Here is a 21,273-nt window from a genome sequence, read left to right on the forward strand (position 1 = left end):
GCATAAACGCCGGCATGGACTGGTTGGGCCGAATGGCCTGTTTCTGTGCCGTATATCCAATGTAATCTAATGTTATATGGATAGACTGGAAAAGCTGGGGTTCTCCTTGGAGCAGAGAAGGAGATTTGATAGAGGTGTTCAAAACAATGAAGGGTGCGGACAGAGTAGATAGAGAGAAACTGTTCCTATTGACTGAAAGGTCGAGGAGCAGAGGAGCATATTAAGGTGATTGGCAGAAGAACCAAAGGTGACATGAGGGAAAGATTTTTACGCAGCGAGTGGTTAGGATTTGGAATGCGCTGGCTGAGGGGCTGGTGGAGGCAGACTCAATCGTGGCTTTCAAAAGGGAGTTGGATAAGTACCTGAAGGAAAAAAATTTGCCGGTCTACGGGGAAAGGTCTGGGGAGTGGGACTAGCTGAAGTGCTCTCGCAGAGCCGAATGGCCTCCTTCCGTGCTGTAACCATTAAGAAAGAAAAGAAAGACTTGCATTTGTATAGTACCTTTCACGTCCACCAGATGTTCCAAAGCGCTTTACAGTCAATGAACCAATTTTTGAAGTGTAGTCACTGTTGTAATGTAGAAAATGTGGCAGCCAATTTGCGCACAGCAAGCTGCCACAAACAGCAATCCTAGGGTCTTAAGAGAAGTAGCGGCAGGGATTGTAGATGCATTGGTTGTAATTTACCAAAATTCCTTGGATTCTGGGGAGGTCCCAGCAGATTTTAAAACTGCAAATGTGACGCCCCTATTTAAAAAAGGAGGCAGACAAACAGCAGGAAACTATAGACCAGTTAGTCTAACATCTGTGGTTGAGAAAATGTTGGAGTCCATTATTAAAGCAGTAGCAGGACATTTGGAAAAGCAAAATTCAGTCAGGCAGATTCAGCTTGGATTTATGAAAGGGAAGTCATGTTTGACAAATTTGCTGGAATTCTTTGAGAATGTAACGAACAGGGTGGATAAAGGGAATCCAGTGGAGGTAGTGTATTTGGACTTCCAGAAGGCATTTAACAAGGTGCCACATAAAAGGTTACCACACAATGTCATGTATCCACAGGTTCGCCCATGACGTCTCGCCAAATCAGAGCCTGGACGGCCAGCGACCCCATGTTATCCTTAGTAAAAAGATGTGTCCTAACCGGTGACTGGGCAGAGGCTCGCGATGCCTGCCCCGAGGAATTAAAACCCTTTCGCAGGCGCATGCATGAGCTATCACTACAAGCAGACTGCCTGATATGGGGCAGCCGAGTAGTCATGCCTCTGCGAGGCAGAGAGGCATTTGTCCGGGAGCTCCACCGCGAGCACCCGGGGATCGTTCTCATGAAGGCCATAGCCAGATCCCACGTCTGGTGGCCTGGTATTGACACGGACTTGGAGCTCTGCGTCCGAAGGTGCACCATTTGTGCCCAACTCAGCAATGCCCCCAGGGAGGCGCCCCTGGCCCTGGCCGACCAAACGTAGACTATGCGGGCCCATTCATGGGCAAAATGTTCCTCGTAGTTGTAGATGCATTTTCAAAGTGGATCGAATGCACCATTTTAAACTCGAGCACAACCTCCACCACTGTGGAGTGCCTCGCAACCATGTCTGCAACGCACGGAATCCCTGACATATTGGTCAGTGACAATGGTCCGTGCTTCACCAGCGCAGAATTCCAAGATTTTATAATTGACCACGGCATAAATCTCGTCAAGACGGCACCGTTCAAGCCGACCTCCAATGGCCAGGCGGAGAGAGCAGTGCAAATCATTAAACAAGGCATGCTTAAAATCCAAGGTCCCACGCTGCAGGGTCGCCTGTCGCGACTGCTGCTGGCATACAGATCACGTCCGCACTCATTGACTGGGATCCCCCCCCCTGCGCAACTGTTGATGAAAAGGACTTTAAAGACGAGGCTCTCATTAATCCTCCCAGACATGCATGAAATCATTGAGGCAAAGCGCCGTAAGCTGACTGAGTACCATGACAGAAATTCGAGGGGGAGATGGAATGAGATAGGGGACAAAGTGTTTGTACTAAACTATGGCAGGGGTCCCAAATGGCTTGCAGGGACAGTAACGGGCAAGGAAGGAAACAGGCTTCTGGTAGTACAAATGGACAATGGCAAAACCTGCCGGAGGCATGTAGACCAAGTCAAAAGCAGATTTACCAACAACACTGCGGAACCAGAGGCAGATTACAATGTGGAACTTGCACCACACCTGGTGGACAGACAGAGGGAACAACCTGAGGAAAGGGCATTCCCAACAGACAGCCCAGGCGAGTCAACAACAATCACATCAATCGAAACAGACAGCCCAGGCGAGATACCAGCAACCGCACACAAAGAAAAACAGACACCAAGGCAAACAACTGAACCACAACTCAGACGCTCCACGCGAGAGCGTAGACCACCTGAGAGACTGAACCTATAAAGACAATAAGACCTTGGGGGAGGGTGATGTCATGTATCTTACATTATTATATAAAACTATATCCTAACATGCTATACATGACTGTAATAAGATATGACCTGTAACCACCAGCATACCTTACCACCAGGGGTGCACTTGCAAGAGACAGGTATTTCAGGACAGGTCTCAGGCAAGTGCAGCATTCCAGAGCTGTGAAATAAAGGTGCAGGTCCAGAGTGACCTTGACTTCACTACATGCCTCGTGTGAATCTGTACTGAGGGGACAGAACTTTACACACAAGATAAAAGTTCACGGGATTGGTGGTAATATATTAACATGGATAGAAGATTGGCTAACTAACAGAAAACAGAGTCGAGATAAATGGTTCATTCTCTGATTGGCAACCAGTAACTAGTGGGAAACCGCAGGGATCAGTGCTGGGACCCAACTATTTACAATCTATATTAACGACTTGGAAGAAGGGACTGAGTGTAACGTAGCCAAGTTTGCTGACAATACAAAGATGGGAGGAAAAGCAATGTGTGAGGAGGACACAAAAGGTCTGCAAAAGGACACAGACAGGCTAAGTGAGTGGGCAAAAATTTGGCAGATGGAGTATAATGTTGGAATGTGTGAGATCATGCACTTTGGCAGAAAAAAAATCAAAGACCAAGTTTTTATTTAAAAGGAGAAAGACTGCAAAGTGCTGCAGTACAGCGGGACCTGGAAGTACTTGTGCATGAAACACAAAAGGATAATATGCAGGTACAGCAAGTGATCAGGAAGGCCAATGGAATCTTGGCCTTTGTGCAAAGGGGATGGAGTATAAAAGCAGGGAAGTCTTGCTACAGCTATACAGGGTATTGGTGAGGCCACATCTGGAACACTGCGTGCAGTTTTGGTTTCCATATTTACGAAAGGATATACTTGCTTTGGAGGCAGTTCAGAGAAGGTTGATTCCAGAGATGAGGGGGTTGACTTATGAGGAAAGGTTGAGTAGGTTGGGCCTCTACTCATTGGAATTCAGAAGAATGAGAGGTGATCTTATCGAAACGTATAAGTTTATGAGGGGGCTTGACAAGGTGGATACAGAGAGGATGTTTCCACTGATGGGGGAGACTAGAACTAGAGGGCATGATCTTAGAATAAGGAGCCGCCCATTTAAAACTGAGATGAGGAGAAATTTCTTCTCTCAGAGGGGCTGTAAATATATGGAATTCGCTGCCTCAGAGAGTTGTGGAAGCTGGGACATTGAATAAATTGAAGACAGAAATAGACAGTTTCTTAAACGATAAGGGGATAAGGGATTATAGGGAGCAGGCAGGGAGGTGGAGCTGAGTCCATGATCAGATCAGCCATGATCTTGTTGAATGGCGGAGCAGGCTCGAGGGGCCGTATGGCCTACTCCTGTTCCTAATTCTTATTATGTTCTTGTTATGTATATAAGAGCTTCACGAGGCTGAGTACTGTGAGCTAAACTGAGTGTGACCTTAGTCTTTTTTATTACAACTCCAGAGTGCCTAAACAACATGGCAGCCAACCTTTTACACTGGCCCTGCATGTGTGTGCAGGTGACCATTAGGACTCCAACAGTCACGCCCTCTGGTGGCAAGTATTACATAGTTACATACATAACATCACTTCCCCCTCCCCCCCCCAAAGTCTTCGGTACAAGTTATTTACAAGTTGAGGCGATCCGGAGCCCTTCGTTCCCTGGTTGATCGTTTAAGTTCAAACCCTAGCGTGTGTGAGTTGGCTGGACCATTGCTGCACTGCACCGCGGCTGGTCTGACCGGACTGTCAGGAACTGTGGGTTCATCCTCGTGATTGACAGCGAGGTCGATTGTTGGTTGGGTGTGTGTTGGTGGATCGACGATGGTGATGTCCTCTTCAAGTCAGTAAATCGCAATTTGGTCTGATCTAAATGCTTTCTGCACGTTTGGCGATTTAACAGTTTGATTATAAACACCCTATTCCCTTCCTTGGCCAAAACAGTGCCAGCAACCCACTTGGGACCATGACCGTAATTCAAGACAAACACAGGTTCGTTAACATCAATGTCACGTGAAACAGCCGCGCGATCATGGTACATGTTCTGGCGGTGTCGCCGGGTTTCCATGTGATCATTAAGATCGGGGTGGACTAGGGAGAGCCTGGTTTTGAGGGCTCTCTTCATTAACAATTCTGCTGGGGGAACCCCGGTGAGTCAGTGGGGTCGCGTCCGGTAACTGAGCAGAAGGCGAGAGAAGCGGGTTTGCAGAAAACCGTCCCTCATGTGTTTAATGCTCTGCTTGATTGTTTGGACTGCCTGATCTGCTTGACCGTTAGACGCGGGCTTAAACGGAGCAGACCTGACATGCTTGATGCCATTGCGGGTCATAAACTCGTTGAATTTCAAGCTGGTGAAACACGGTCCATTGTCGCTGACAAGGACGTCGGGCAAGCCATGGGTGGCGAACATGACCCGGAGGCTTTCAATGGTTTGCTGTGGACGTACTCGATGACATGATTTCACATTCAATCCATTTGGTGTAAGCGTCTACAACTACTAAAAACATCTTTCCTAGAAAGGGGCCGGCAAAATCTACATGGATCCTCGACCACGGTTTGGAGGGCCATGACCTCAGACTCAGTTGGGCCTCCCTTGGTGCATTGCTCAGTTGTGAGCAAGTGTTGCACTGATGCACGCATGGCTCCAAGTCCGAGTCAATGCCAGGCCACCAAACATGCGACCTGGCAATTGCCTTCATCATGACAATGCCTGGGTGGGTACTATGTAGGTCACGTATAAACGTTTCCCTGCCTTTTTTGGCAAAACCACGCGATTACCCCATAAGAGACAATCCGACTGGATGGACATTTCATCTTTGCGTCGGTGAAACGGCTTAATTTCATCTTGTATTTCCCCGGGAACGGCCAACCAGTTCCCATTTAGGATTCAACTCTTTACTATGACGCCTCGCGACCATACTGTAAGCTCTCTCAACCTTAGACAGACTTCTACACATGTATGCAACCGGTCGGAGTTTGCCCGATACATTGGCTTGCTGTAACACACAGCTGACCCCATACAATAAGGCGTCACAAGCTAGCACTAAACGTTTACATGGGTCATAGTGTACAAGTAACTTATTTGATCATAGCAGGTTCCTGGCCTTCTCAAAGGCTGTGTCTTGAGATTTGCCCCAAACCCAGTCGTCACCCTTATGTAGCAACATGTGCAAAGGCTCTAACAACATGCTCAACCTGGTAGAAAGTTACTGAAATAGTTGAGGATTCCCAGGAACAAACGCAGCTCCGTCACATTCTGTGGTCTGGTTACATTCGTGATGGCCTCTATCTTTGAGTCCGTGGGCCTGATGCCTTCTGCTGCAATCTTTCTCCCCAAAAATTCAATTTCTGGCACCAGGAAGACACAAATGGAGCATTTCAGCCTGAGTCTCACTCTGTCTAGGTCACTTAGAACCTCTTCCAGGTTGTGTAGATGTTTGATGGTGTCACGACCAGTGATCAGGATATAGTCTAGAAACACAACGGTGCGCGGAACAGATTTCAGCAAACTCTCCATATTTCTCAGAAAAATGGTTGTGGCCGAGCGAATCCCGAAAGGGCACCTGTGGTATATAAACAGCCCTTTGTGTGTGTTGATGTACGTCAGTCTTATCGAAGATTCAGCCAGCTCCTGCGTCATGTAGGCGGAGGTTAGGTCCAACTTGGTGAATGACTTCCCCCATCCCCCGCTAACATTGCGAACAGGTCATCTGCCTTGGGCAGCGGGTACTGGTCTTGCAGTGAGACTTGGTTAATCGTTACCTTGTAGTCTCCGCAGATTCTGACCGTGCCATCGTTTTTCAACACCGGAACAATAGGACTGGCCCACTCATTGAACTCGACTGGTGATATGATTCCTTCGCGTTAGAGTCTGTCCAATTTGATTTTGACTTTCTCCCTTATCATGTACGGAACCGCCCGAGCCTTCTGATGGACGGGCCTTGCATCAGGGCCTAGATGGATCTGTACCTTGGCGCCTGTGAAGTTGCCGATGCCTGGTTCGAATAGCGAGGGAAACTTGCTCAGCACTTGAGCACACGAGGCGTCATCCACTGAAGATAGTGCTTTGATGTCGTTCCAATTCTATCTAAGCTTTTCTAGCCAGCTTCTGCCGAACAGTGTTGGGCCATTGCCTGGAACAATCCACAATGATAGGTCATGCACAGCTCCATCATACGATACCTTCACTGCCATACTTCCAATGATGGGGCACCTCCAGCGAATGTGCAAACATGCTGCAACATACCACGTGACAGAGGATTATCGATCCAGCGTGGATCACGCAGCACAGGCAACTCAACCCAAGGAAAAAGTGTATGGGGTACTTACCTTCACCACCAAGAGCCCTGCTACAATGCTGAAAGTCAAATTACATGGAGTTCCAGTATCCATGGAGTTGGACACGGGTGCGAGTCAGTCAATAATGAGCCAGAAGGCTTTCGAGAAATTGTGGGCCAATAAAGCACAAAGGCCCAAACTGAGCCCGATTAATGCAAAGCTGCGAAACTACACCAAAGAACTTATACCAGTCACACGTAGTGCTTGAATCGACATTGACGGTCCCGATGATTACCCCCACAGAGCCAACACGGTGATAATGGATTCACATTCATCCCTGATGGCGGACTCTGAGTCATCACAGGTCTTGCAGCCGCAGACGAATAGGCCCTGTCGAATGCAGTTCGGCCTGCTAGCGGCGTCATTTTATGCACAGTACTGGCTGGTGAGCTTCGATGTTGAGAAGATATCTGTTTGGTCTTATCGTCCATGACCATGCATGCCTGGGCGATCGCGATGGCCCTGCTCAGGTCTAGGGTTTCGGCAGCCAGCAGCTTTCGAAGAATGACCTCGTGGCTGATGCCCAGCACGAGAAAGTCCCGCAGCATTTGCCCCAACGCAGCTCCAAAATCGCAAGGTCCCACGAGGCGTCTCAGGTCGGCGACATAATCCGCCATGTCCTGGCCCCCGGAGCGATAGTGCGTGTAAAAACATTATCTGGCCATGAGGATACTCTCCTTCGGCTTGAGGTGGTCCCGAACCAGCGTGCACAACTCTGTGTATTCCCTTCCGTCGATTCTTGATGAGGTGCGAGTAGATTCTTGATGAGGCCGTATATTTTAGGCCCACAGACGGTGAGGAGAACCGCTCTGCGCTTGGCCGCGTTAGTGTCTCCTTCCAGCTCGTTGGCCATGAAGTACTGGTCGAGATGCTCAATGAAGGCTTCCCAATCATCACCCTCTACGAATCTCTCTAATATTCCGTTCGTATTCTGTTACTCATCGCCAATTGTTGTGTATATAAGAACTCCACGAGGCTGAGTATTGTGAGCTAAACTGAGTGTGACCTTAGTCTTTATTCAATTCCAGAGTGCCTAAACAACATGGCAGCCAACCTTTTATACTAGCCCTGCACATGTGTGCAGGTGATCGTTAGGACTGGTGGCAAGTATTACATAGTGTTGTAGGAGGTAGGCACCTTTAGAATATACCAGAATACTAGGCATTAGGCACCTGCTAGATATATCAAAACTCACATAAGCTTAAAATGGACACACACATAAAATGGCTGCCCAGGCATGATGGGAAATCAGGTAGTCAAGCTGTGAACTGTTGAACGTTCAATGACCAAGCAATAACCCTGTGAGGCCCACTGTAGGAATGCCTGGGATGCGGGAAGACAGAGATAAGAAGGAAACCATCTCCTGTGAACAAGGTCATAAACCAATTAATTCCCCAGGAAGAAAGATAAAAGGGAAACCATTTGCTGTAAACAAGGCTATAAACCAATTATTTCTCCCAGATGAAAGAACTAGGGAGAGAACCTATAAAGTCATCGATCAGCCCAAGCTGACAATAACTGAACATATGGTTCCCTGGATACTAGCAGAATTCTATTGGGTTAAAAGAACCTATAGGTCCAAGTCAGCATGGATTTGTGAAAGGGAAATCATGCTTGACAAATCTTCTGGAATTTTTTGAGGATGTTTCCAGTAGAGTGGATAAGGGAGAACCAGTTGATGTGGTATATTTGGACTTTCAGAAGGCGTTCGACAAGGTCCCACACAAGAGATTGATGTGCAAAGTTAGAGCACATGGGATTGGGGGTAGTGTACTGACATGGATTGAGAACTGGTTGTCAGACAGGAAGCAAAGAGTAGGAGTAAATGGGTACTTTTCAGAATGGCAGGCAGTGACTAGTGGGGTACCGCAAGGTTCTGTGCTGGGGCCCCAGCTGTTTACACTGTACATTAATGATTTAGATGAGGGGATTAAATGTAGTATCTCCAAATTTGCGGATGACACTAAGTTGGGTGGCAGTGTGAGCTGCGAGGAGGATGCTGTGAGGCTGCAGAGCGACTTGGATAGGTTAGGTGAGTGGGCAAATGCATGGCAGATGAAGTATAATGTGGATAAATGTGAGGTTATCCACTTTGGTGGTAAAAACAGAGAGACAGACTATTATCTGAATGGTGACAGATTAGGAAAAGGGGAGGTGCAAAGAGACCTGGGTGTCATGGTACATCAGTCATTGAAGGTTGGCATGCAGGTGCAGCAGGCGGTTAAGAAAGCAAATGGCATGTTGGCCTTCATAGCAAGGGGATTTGAGTACAGGGGCAGGGAGGTGTTGCTACAGTTGTACAGGGCCTTGGTGAGGCCACACCTGGAGTATTGTGTACAGTTTTGGTCTCCTAACCTGAGGAAGGACATTCTTGCTATTGAGGGAGTGCAGCGAAGGTTCACCAGACTGATTCCCGGGATGGCGGGACTGACCTATCAAGAAAGACTGGATCAACTGGGCTTGTATTCACTGGAGTTCAGAAGAATGAGAGGGGACCTCATAGAAACATATAAAATTCTGACGGGGTTAGACAGGTTAGATGCAGGAAGAATGTTCCCAATGTTGGGGAAGTCCAGAACCAGGGGTCACAGTCTAAGGATAAGGGGTAAGCCATTTAGGACCGAGATGAGGAGGAACTTCTTCACCCAGAGAGTGGTGAACCTGTGGAATTCTCTACCACAGAAAGTTGTTGAGGCCAATTCACTAAATATATTCAAAAAGGAGTTAGATGAGGTCCTTACTGCTAGGGGGATCAAGGGGTATGGCGAGAAAGCAGGAATGGGGTACTGAAGTTGAATGTTCAGCCATGAACTCATTGAATGGCGGTGCAGGCTAGAAGGGCCGAATGGCCTACTCCTGCACCTATTTTCTATGTTTCTATATGTAATCTATAATCGTTGTGATTGGCTTGTGTCCAGCCGTGATGGGCTGTGTAACTGTAGTAAACTGTTTTGTAACTGTTGTGAAACATATAAAGGTACATGTAACCCTTTGTTCTGTGGAGAGAAACCTGGATACGGTCCTGAGTTTTTCCTCCCCGCTGAGCGTTATTAAATGCCGCCAGGCGTTGGAACCGACTCTGAGTGTTGAGTGATTCTTCAGAGAAAACACTAACGCTAACAATAGTTACTGTTATGATGCAATAAAGGTACAAATTGAGTACTGTTTAACTGAACAAGGTACAACCTTGTTCCTGCTTTATAACGGCCCAAAATGCCTGACTCACAAAATGGCTGGCCTTTTATACCAGAGCAGCACCATGTGCATGCTACTCAGTGGCCTCCAACAATGACTCCATCTGGTGACTACAAACAGCACGTACATACATGACAATACCCTCCTCTGAGATCTTATCACAGTCTTTCACAAGTTAAGAAACTGTCTATTTCTGTCTTAAATTTATTCAATGTCCCAGCTTCCACAGCTCTCTGAGGCATCGAATTCCACAGATTTACAACCCTCTGAGAGAAGACATTTCTCCTCATCTCAGTTTTAAATGGGCAGCCCCTTATTCTAAGATCATGCCCTCTAGTTTTAGTCTCCCTCATCAGTGGAAACATCCTCTCTGTATCCACCTTGTTAAACCCCCTCATAATCTTATACGTTTCGATAAGATCACCTCTCATTCTTCTGAATTCCAATGAGTAGAGGCCCAACCTACTCAACCTTTCCTCATAAGTCAACCCCCTCATCTCCAGAATCAACCTAGTGAACCTTCTCTGAACTGCCTCCAAAGCAAGTATATCCTTTCATGGAAACCAAAACTGCATGCAGTATTCCGGGTGTGGCCTCACCAATACCTTGCATCACTGTAGCAAGACTTCACTGCTTTTATACTCCATCCCCTTTGCAATAAAGGCACTACATAAATGCAAGTCTTTCTTAAAATGAACTTGGGGCAGAACCCCCCAGCCCCCGCCCAGGTGCATCCTAAGAACCACTGTGTCTTGATGCCACGTAAGGCTGATATGGATGGAGCCCTGGGCTGCCTCAGGTAAACCTGCTGCCTGACTCCATAGGACATCCTGGTGCCACGTCTCCAGCAGAGCTGTCAATCAAAGGCTGGGCCAGCGCCACCACCCTCCTGCTCCTGCCTTTGAGCGACAGCACGGGGGCCAATCGGCTGTCGCGCTGCCGGCGTGGAGGGCGGGGCGGGGCGCGGGCCAATGAGGGCGGGCGATGGGGTCGGCAGGCCGGAGCCCGGCCCCCCACCATTTTGTGGGTCGGCAGCGAGCAGTTGGAAGCAGAGGCGGCGGCGAGGCGTGTGAGAGACCGAGGCCGGGATGTGCGGTGAGTGGCCGGCCATGGCCGGGTTGCTTTTTATCACCTCCGCCGCCTCAGGGATTTTTATTTGAGGGTGTGGTGAATCACAGTGCGGCTGCGGCGAGGAGAGGGGGAGGGGAGGTTTTTAAAGCCCCTGCTCCCGGCCCGCCTCCCCCGGCCGTGGCTCAGCGGGCAGCGCCGCCCACCTCCCGGCCCCAGGGCTCGGGGTTCGAATCCCCGGCCCAGCGCTGCAATATTGGTGCTCGAGTGTCGGGACTGGCAGGGAGATAGAGAGAGTCAATGTAAGAGATACAGTGTGGAGGGAGAGGTTAATGCAATTGGGGGGGTCTATGGAATGAGGAGAGGGACGATGCAGGGCAATAGATAGAGTGGCAATGTAATGGGGACAGACCGTGCAAGATGCAGGGCAATAGATAGAGTGGCAGTGCAATAGGGAGAGAGCTAGATACAGGGCAATAGAGTGGCAATGCAATGGGGACAGACCATGCAAGATGCAGGGCAAAATAGTGTGGAGGGAGAGTCAATGCAAGATACAGGGCAATAGGGAGACAGACGGAGAGAGCTATGCGTAGAGGAGGAATGCATACATGGGATCTTGGGCGGGCAGCCTGCCGACAAAGAGCCATCCAATCACTTTCCAGCTCTTGGTCCGTAGCCCTGTAGGTTACGGCACTTCAAGTGCACTTTTTAAATGTGAGGGTTTCTGCCTCTACCGCCCTTTCAGGCAGTGAGTTCCAGACCCCCCCCCCCAGCTCCGGGTGAAGAAATTTTGCCTCAAATCCCCAAATAGTGCCATGGGATCTTTTACGTCCACCTGAGTGGGCAGACGGGGCCTCGGTTTAACGTCCCATCCGAAAGACGGCACCTCCGACAGTGCAGCACTCCCTCGGTACCACACTGGAGTGTCTGTTTCGTGCTAAAGTGGGACTCGAAACCACATCCTTCTTACCTCCGAGGCGAGAGACTGAGCCACTGCTGCCACGGAAGAGGTGTTAAACCGTTTACACTCTCAGGTGAATGTAAAAGATCCCACGGCACTATTTTGAAGAAGAGCAGGGGTGTCCTGGCCAATATTTATCCCTCAATCAACACCACTTAAAAAGCCAGATGATCTGGTCATTATCAGATTGTTGTCTGTGGGAGATGTCCACCGGTACGCTCGCGGCCTTCCGCGAGAGGTGGGCGCCGGAGGGACTGGAGTGCATCATCACCCCCGGCAACCAAATTTTAATTTGATTTTATGTTTTAAAGTTTAATTTGTTTTAATTGCTGGTGTTTTTAGTGTCCCCCTCCACTTTTATAGGGGGCACTTGGAAAAAAAATTTTGATTTTAGTGCCCAAAAAAAGCCAAAAAAACCACAAAAAAAAAGAGGGCCTTGAAAATGTTTGGTGTGTCCCCCAGATCAGGGGCACGATTTAATGTTTAGTTTTTTTTCTCCCAAAAGAGTTGTTGTCTGTGGGAGCTTGCTGTGCGCCAATTGGCTTTTACTACATTACAACAGGGACCACTCCAAAAGTACTCAATTGGCTGTAAAGCGCTTTGGTGTGTCCCGAGGCCGTAAATTCTGCCATGCCATGCAGAAATGTCTTTTCTGCGTAGCCTAGCTTCACACACCTTGTTCTGGGCCAGCTTGTTAAAGGGGCATGGCCACAGGCTGCATGAAAAAAAGTGTTGACCATTTATTTTTTGTTTGTGTGGATAGGAAAGGAAAAGGGGACACGTCATCTCTTGGCGTCACACTGGGCATCCGTGACCTCAGCAGGCGCTCCCTTTAACTGGCTGTGTGGTCCATTCAGATTTCCGCGCATGCGCAGTTCCTTCAATGTAAAAGCCGATGAGCAGTCTGTGCAGGACCTCCAGACCGCTGTGCGGAAGTGCAGCTTAACTGGAGCATTGGATGCCAGGCTTGAGCTTGCTGCAATGTCACGGTGGCTGGGACGATGTTGTATCATTGTACATCAAACACAAAAAGTTAGTATGCAGGTACAGCAAGTAATCAGGAAAGCAAATGGAATGTTAGCCTTTATTGCCAGGGGGATGGAGGATAAAAGCAGAGAAGTTCTGCTACGACTGTACAGGGTGTTGGTGAGGCCACACCTAGAGTACTGTGTTTTGGTTTCCGTATTTGCATTGGAGGCAGTTCAGTCAGAGAAGGTTCACAAGGTTGATTCCTGAGATGACGGGGTTGTCCTATGAAGAAAGGTTAAGCAGGTTGGACCTATACTCATTAAAGTTTAGAAGAATGAGAGGAGATCTTATCGAAGCGTATAAGATTCTGAGGGGGCTTGACAGGGTAGATGCGGAGAGGATGTTTCCCCTCGTGGGGGAATCTAGAACTAGGGGGCATGGTTTCAGAATAAGGGGTCGCCCATTTAAAACGGAGATGAGGAGGAATTTCTTCTGAGTGTTGTGAATATTTGGAATTCTCTACCCCAGAGAGCTGTGGAGGCTGGGTCATTGAATATATTTACGGTGGCGATAGACAGATTTTTGAACGATAAGGGTTACAGGGCGTGGGCAGGAAAGTGGAGTTGAGGCCAAGGTCAGATCAGCCATGATCTTATTGAATGGCGGAGGAGGCACGAGGGGCCGAATGGTCCTATTTCTTATGGCTGAGTGTGACGGCATTGTCTTCACCGCGGCATTGCTTATGACTTGTTCTCCACGTGACAGTGTCACTATTTTTGGCACTATTGCGTCCCGTGGTCTCTGATTCCACAGCCATGTCGTGAGCCATTTATGCTGCCATGTTCGTGAACAATCGAATTGAAGGTTTCAACAAGCACTTGCTTTTAGTATCCCGAGTTATTTTACTTCAGTAGAAATTAAGTAAGTGCCATCAATCAGCCTCAAAAGGCGCTTTCTTGTTTAAAGTGAGCCGTTCTTTTTCAGATGTGAGCTAACCTGCGTATTTCTAGTTTGCAATCATTAATCAGGTTACAGGTTACACATGATTGGGTTCGTACAATGAGTCGCCAATGATCTCGGGAGGTTGTCAGGTTTGAAAGGGCACACACACACTCACCCACCCCCCCACAAGGAAGTGGGACTAAATGCCATTCAGTTGTTAAGATCAACTATTGAAACATTATGCTCACAATTTGTGGTGTGAAACTCTACTGAAAATATTTCAACAGTATTCCAAAAGCAATTGGCATTTCAACTTGCAAGTTTCTTTAAAAACTTTATTTGCACCTTCGGGGTTGACTTATGAAGAAATGTTGAGGAGGTAGGGCACTACTCATTGGAATTCAGAAGAATGAGGTGATCTTATTGAAATGTATAAGATTATGAGGGGGCTTGACAAGGTGGATGCAGAAAGGCTGTTCCCACTGATAGGGCAGACTAGAACTAGGGGGCATAAAGCCATTTAGGACTGAGATGAGGAGAAACTCCTTCACCCAGAGAGTGGTGAACCTGTGGAATTCTCTACCACAGAAAGTTGTTGACGCCAATTCACTAAATATATTCAAAAAGGAGTTAGATATAGTCCTTACTACTAGGGGGATCAAGGGATATGGCGAGAAAGCAGGAATGGGGTACTGAAGTTGCATGTTCAGCCATGAACTCATTGAATGGCGGTGCAGGCTCGAAGGGCCGAATGGCTTACTCCTGCATCTATTTTCTATGTTTCTAATAATCTTAGAATAAGGGGCCGCCCATTTAAAACTGAGATGAGGAGGAATTTCTTCTCTAAGGGTTGTAAATCTGTGGAATTTGCTGCCTCAGAGCTGTGGAAGCTGGGTCATTGAATAAATTTAAGACAGAAATAGAGTTTCTTAAACGATAAGGGGTTATGGGGAGCGGGCGGGGAAGTGGAGCTGAGTCCATGATCAGATCAGCCATGATCGTATTGAATGGCTGAGCAGGCTCGAGAGGCCGTATGGCCGACTCCTACGCATGCTCCTATTTCTTAAGTTCTTATGTTCCCAGTATCTCCACCCTTTCCAGTCAGGAGAGTGATGCCATAGAAATTACAGAGCACAAGGAGATTGTTCCGCCCAGGATATCTGCCTTGGTTCTGGGTTTTCAGCTGGAGCTATTTACCCTAATCCCATTTCCCAGCCCTTTCCTCTTTCCCATTATATTCCCCCTTCCCAAATAAATTTACAATCTCCTTCTAAAATGATGTGGTCTCTACCTCAATATCCATCTGCGATAGCGCAATCTGTGCTTCAAAACCTTCAGTGTATAAAAATTCTTCTGCGTCGTTTGTCTCCATTTTACTGATTCATCAGCCAGTGGGAACAATCTTTCACTGTCCTCTCAGAGTGATGATGCAGCCATTTTTGCTGCTCAACAGAAGTATTGTTTTTGGTCAGGTTTATGGTGCTAGACCTGAAATGGTGCCAATCTGACGAGCTTGAAATGTGCTTCATAACTTGGATGAGCGAAATCTTGCTTCCGAATCAAGAAGTCATTCCCGAGTTCGAAAGGACTGAGCCCTTCCCATTTTTCTACCTCTTGAAGTCGGAGCATGGATGAATGTCAAGCCTGGGTACTAAACCAGGTGTGTTAGTGAAACCAGCTCCCAATTGATAGAAACATAGAAAATAGGTGCAGGAGTAGGCCATTCGGCCCTTCGAGCCTGCACCGCCATTCAATGAGTTCATGGCTGAACATAAAGGGAAAGGGGGGGAGGTGGGGGGGGGGGGGGCAACGATTGGATCGATGCGCACTCTATGCCCAATCGATTGATCTCACATGAGGATGATCGTAAGTATAGTGTGAAAGTTCTAGATTAAAAGAAACATTTAAAATAACCCCAAACGCTAAATAATTACAATATGATGAAAGCAAGTTATTATTTAAATGGAGAAAGATTGCAAAGTGCTGCAGTACAGCGGGACCTGGGGGTACTTGTGCATGAAATAAAAAGATTAGTATGCAGGTACAGCAAGTGATCAGGAAGGTCAATGGAATCATGGCCTTTATTGCAAAGGGGATGGAGTATAAAAGCAGGGAAGTATTGCTACAGTTATGCAGGGAATTGGTGAGGCTACACCCGGAATACTGCGTGCCGTTTTGGTTTCCATATTTACGAAAGGATATACTTGCTATGGAGGCAGTTCAGAGAAGGTTCACTAAGTTGATTCCAGAGATGAGGGGGTTGACTTATGAGGAAAGGTTGAGTAGGTTGGTCCTCTACTCATTGGAATTCAGAAGAATGAGAGGTGATCTTATCAAAGCGTTTAAGATTATGAGAGGGCTTGACCAGGTGGATGCAGAGAGGATGTTTCCACTGATAGTGGAGACTGGAACTAGAGGGCATAATCTTAGAATAAGGGGCTGCCCATTTAAAACTCGGATGAGGAGAAATTTCTTCTCGCAAGGTTGTGAATCTGTGGAACTCACTGCCTCAGAGAGCTGTGGAAGCTGAGACATTGAATAAATTTAAGACAGAAATAGACAGTTTCTTAGATGATGAGGGAATATGGGGAGCGGGGAGGGAATATGGGGAGCGGGCAGGGAAGTAGATCTGAGTCCATGATCGGATCAACCATGATCGTATTAAATGGCGGAGCAGGCTCGAGGGGCTGTATGACCTACTCCTGCTCCTATTTCTTATGGTCAGGTTGAAATGTAGAAATCAATATGCGATTGCACTAACAACTTGTATTTATATAGCGCCTTTAACATAGTAAAACGTCCCAAGGCGCTTCACAGCAATGTTTTAAAACAAAAAAAATAAATTTGACACCGAACCGCATGAAGAGAAATTAGGGCAGGTGAAAAGCTTGGTCAAAGAGATAGATTTTAAGGAAAGTCTTGAAGGAAGGTAGAGAGGTTTAGGCAGGGAGTTCCAGAGCTTAGGGCCCAGGCAACTGAAGGTTGAGCGATTATAATCAACGATGCTCAAGAGGGCAGAATTGGAGGGGGGGCAGCCATCTCGGGGGTGTTGTGGGGCTGGTGAAGATGACAGAGATAGGGAGGGGCGAGGCCATGGAGGGATTTGTAAACCATGATGAGAATTTTGAAATCGAGGTGTTGCTTAAACAGGAGTCAATGTAGGTCAGCGAGCACAGTGGTGATGGGTGAGCATGGTAATTAGTAGAAGAATTAGAGGAGAACTTTCTTCACCCAGAGGGTGGTGGGGGTCTGGAACTCACTGCTTGAAAGGGTGGTAGAGGCAGAAACCCTCACCGCATTTAAAAAGTACTTGGATGTGCACCTGAAGTGCCGTTTAGATGACGGTCTGAGAGGTGGAAAGTGGGATTAGGCTGGATGGCTCTTTTTTAGCCGGCACAGACACGATGGGCCGAATGGCCTCCTTATGGTGCCGCCAGTTTCTATCAGCTCATATACGTGAATGAGCCATTTAATTTCTCTCCCCCCTCCCCCTTTGAGTTTGGAGGTTGGTTTGTGCTGATCCGATGTGTTATCATGGAGAACAGAAACACTTTTACTCTTTGTGCACTAGATGTTGACGTCAAGCTCAGGTAGACGTACAGTCGGTATCCTGTTGCTTGTCGCTGTCAAAGGGCCCAGTGTCGACATCGAGCACTGCTGGATTCAATGTCGAGCAAAATGCACAGCTCTATCTCTCCCCCCATCCCCCCCCCTCCCCCAAATCGTGCCTTAACTGCTCCAAACACCAGCTACCCTTTGTAGACTCAGTGTGTAAAATCTAGATCCCGGTGCCAAATTAGAGGCAGCGTTGTGCTGTTGGCCCGCATCCACTGGGAAATGGGTCGAGACTGCCCGGCCTTGCCAAGCAGCAGACAGAGGAAACCTTCATCTCGTTCGTCTGGCCGGCGTTCAAATCTGGGTCCCGGAGGTGAAAGCAGAGTGTGTTAGTCCACGGTGTGATGCAATCCTCCCCCAGCACTTTCACTTGGGGCCGATACACTGCTGGACATTCTTGGTCTGTCCCAGTATTGCCCTCGCCGGTGTTTGACTGTGGGTACGGCAGCTGAGTCAAACGTTCTTGCCCCCGTTCTGTATCCTTCCTCGTCATCGCAAAATTGTTGTTTGAGTCGACTCAGAAAGCCGATCCCTTTCAACTCCTTTATCATGCTCCTGTAATAATAGTCAGCAGCAGACTTAGAATTATTATCCCTTCATTAATGGCTGAGCCCTTTTCTCTGAAACTCCCTCCCTAAGCGCCTCCACCTCTCCCTCCTCCTTAAAGCCTACCTCCTTGACCTATGTAGTGTAGTCCAATTATTGAAATATGTGGAATCTCCCAAATCCACACCGTGCTCACAAAGTTGCACCTTGATATGCCTTTGAGCTTCAGTGCAAGATAGGCCTGCTGTACAAGGCCACCTAGTTTCATTGCCACGATTCACGGTAGCCTAGATTCCGCCTGAAGGCCCCCACCATGGCAGTACCATGTTCCCAGCGGCACCCCGGGTTTCCGGGGAAGCTGGGACACATTGTGCGGGCGGCCCATCTCACCCAGCCACGGTGAGAGTGTTGCACAGGATACTGGAGCGCAGCTTGCAGGCAAACCCACAATCCAATCGCCGTTTGTCATTGCTGCAACCTCTCCTTTTTTTAAGTTAAAACGTGGCATCAAGCCTTAAGAGACGGTCCCAATGGCCTCAATAGAAACTTTTTCACCCAGAGAGTTGTGAACTTGTGGAATTCTCTGCCACAGAAAGTTGTTGAGTCCAGTTGGTTGGACATGTTCGAAAGGGAGTTAGATGTGGCCCTTACGGCTAAAGGGATCAGAGGGTATGGAGAGAAGGCAGGGGTGGAGAACTGAAGTTGCATGATCAGCCGTGATCATATTGAATGGTGGTGCAGGCTCGAAGGGCCGAATGGCCTACTCCTGCACCTATTTTCTATGCACCTATCCTAATATCGCCATATGTGGCTTTCTGACACATTCTATTTGGTAACGCTCCTGTGAAGCACCTTGGGATATTTTACTACGTTAAAGGCGCTATATAAATGCAAGTTGCTGTTAATTCACTTATCAGGTTATTCATTGGTGGAATGCTGAGCAATAAGTTTTGGTTCCCACAAAAAGGACAGTTTGGCTTATTTCAGATTATTCAATCGAGGGTATACCCATCAGGAAAGGATGAACAGGCTGGGTCTCTTTACTCTTTAAAAATATCATCATCATAGGCAGTCCCTTGAAATCGAGGAAGACTTGCTTCCACTCTAAAAGTGAGTTCTCAAGTGACAACAATACGGGAATTACAGTCTCTGTCACAGGTGGGACAGACAGTGGTTGAAGGAAAGGGTGGGTGGGGAGTCTGGTTTGCCGCACGTTCCTTCCGCTGCCTGCGCTTGCTTTCTGCATGCTCTCGGTGACGAGACTCGAGGTGCTCAGCGCCCTCCTGGCTGCTCTTCCTCCACTTAGGGCGGTCTTAGGCCAGGGATTCCCAGGTGTCGTTGGGGATGTCGCACTTTATCAGGGAGGCTTTGAGGGTGTCCTTGAAACGTTTCCTCTGCCCACCTGGGGCTCGCTTGCCATGTAAGAGTTTAAAAAAGAAGGCTGAGGGGTGACCTAATAGAGGTCTTTAAAATTATGAAAGGTTTTGATAGAGTGGATATGGAGAGAATGTTTCCACTTGTGGGGAAGAGCAAATATAAGATAGTCACCAAGAAATCAAATTCGGAATTCAGAAGTAACTTTTTCCCCCAGAGAGTGGTGAGAATGTGGAACTCGCTGCCACAGGGAGTGGTCGAGGCGAATAGTATCGATGCATTTAAGGGGAGGCTGGACAAGCACATGATGGAGAAGGGAATAGAGGGTTATGCTGATGAGGAAGGATAGGAGGAGGCTCAAGTGGAGCTTAAACGGGTGCGGTAGCATTGTGGTTATGTTACGGGACGTACAATCCCAGAGGCTCTGGAGACATGAGTTCAAATCCCACCACGGCAGCTGGGGAATTTAAATTCAGTTAATTAACTAAAAAAATACTCGTTCCAGTAATGGTGACCATGAAACTACTGGATTGTCGTAAAAGCCCAACTGGAACATTCATGTCTTTTAGGGAAGGAAATCTGCTGCCCTTACCCGGTCTGGCCTATATGTGACTTCAGACCCACAGCAATATGGTTGACTCTTAACTGTCCTCTGAAATGGCCCAGTGAGACAGTTGTCAAAAAGGCAGCTCACCACCACCTTCTCGAGGGCAATTGGGAATGGGCAATAAATGCCGGCCTTGCCAGCGACACCCACATCCCATCCGAGTCCAGTTTGTTGGATATATTCATAAGGGAGTTAGATGTGGCCCTTACGGCTAATGGGATCAAGGAGAGAAAGCAGGAATTGGGTACTGAAGTTGCCTGATCAGCCATGATCATATTGAATGGCGTTGCAGGCTCGGAGGGTCGAATGGCCTACTCCTGCACCTATTTTCTACGTGAACAAATAAGAATAAATAAATGGTTGGGCCGAATGGCCTGTTTCTGTGCTGTAAATTCCATGTCATTCTATATGCTTATCTTCAGTTGTGCTATGGCCACTAATAAAAACACACGGTGACTGTGGGACATGGATAACAACAGTCTGTGGGACTCGCGGAATCCAACCACCTGGAGTTGAGCCCTGTGGACCGGTCCCACGTACCCTCCCCAGTTTGAATTGAGTTGGCTGATGTCAGCTAGTCTCGCAGGTAGGGGCTCCAGAATCGGCCTCCACACCTGGCTTTTGGGAGCGGGAAATTAGTTTCACTCGGTGCTCCTGATGGCAGTCTAGCGGGCAGAAGTGGGGGCTGGGCTGGGCTGCATTGGGCCATGACTCTCACTGGTCAGGCATCTCGTTGACGCTCATTGTCATCGCAAGTAAGTAATGGTCGTTTGGACGAGATGCGGCAGAGCATCGTAGTGCCGGTTGACTTTCATCAACAGCTTTAAGAGAGAGCAGCACATTGATGAGAACTGGATGCAAGCTTTACCTGCAGTTACTGGACCATTTTGGGATGCTGGAGAAGTTAACGTTTTCACAGGTTCTCTGGCGCTACTCTCCAATATCGGCTCGTCCTTTCCTGCCATCAGATATCAACTGTGATGGGTGGAATGTATTCCCTACTCAATATGCTGGCCCTATAGGTGTTGTCACTGAGATGTCACAGACACTTCATTGAACTGCGGTGTGCTGCATTGTTTTTTTTTATTCGTAGCCAATCTTTCCAATTCTTTGTCAAATCACAAACGCCAGAGGTCACCTTGCACACATCAAGGATCACTCTGCGCCAATGCTCTTAGCCAAAAGGCAGAGTGGAAGTACTGCAATACCAGG

The 21,273-nt window shown here is 47.9% G+C and overlaps 1 protein-coding gene across 2 annotated transcripts in view; it reads left to right on the top strand.

Annotated features, from left to right (window-relative positions):
* Nucleotides 1–10,962: 10,962 nt before the first annotated feature.
* LOC139235026 (glutamine--fructose-6-phosphate aminotransferase [isomerizing] 1) overlaps nucleotides 10,963–21,273 on the top strand; it is a 104,258-nt gene continuing 93,947 nt past the window's right edge. For both annotated transcript variants that reach the window (XM_070866119.1, XM_070866120.1), the window contains exon 1: nucleotides 10,963–11,074. In XM_070866119.1, the coding sequence (XP_070722220.1) occupies nucleotides 11,068–11,074 (7 nt within the window). In that variant the 5' untranslated portion in view covers nucleotides 10,963–11,067. The remainder of the gene's footprint in view (nucleotides 11,075–21,273) is intronic.

Source organism: Pristiophorus japonicus, chromosome 22, assembly GCF_044704955.1.
Source record: "Pristiophorus japonicus isolate sPriJap1 chromosome 22, sPriJap1.hap1, whole genome shotgun sequence".
NCBI classification, from domain to species: Eukaryota; Metazoa; Chordata; class Chondrichthyes; family Pristiophoridae; genus Pristiophorus; species Pristiophorus japonicus.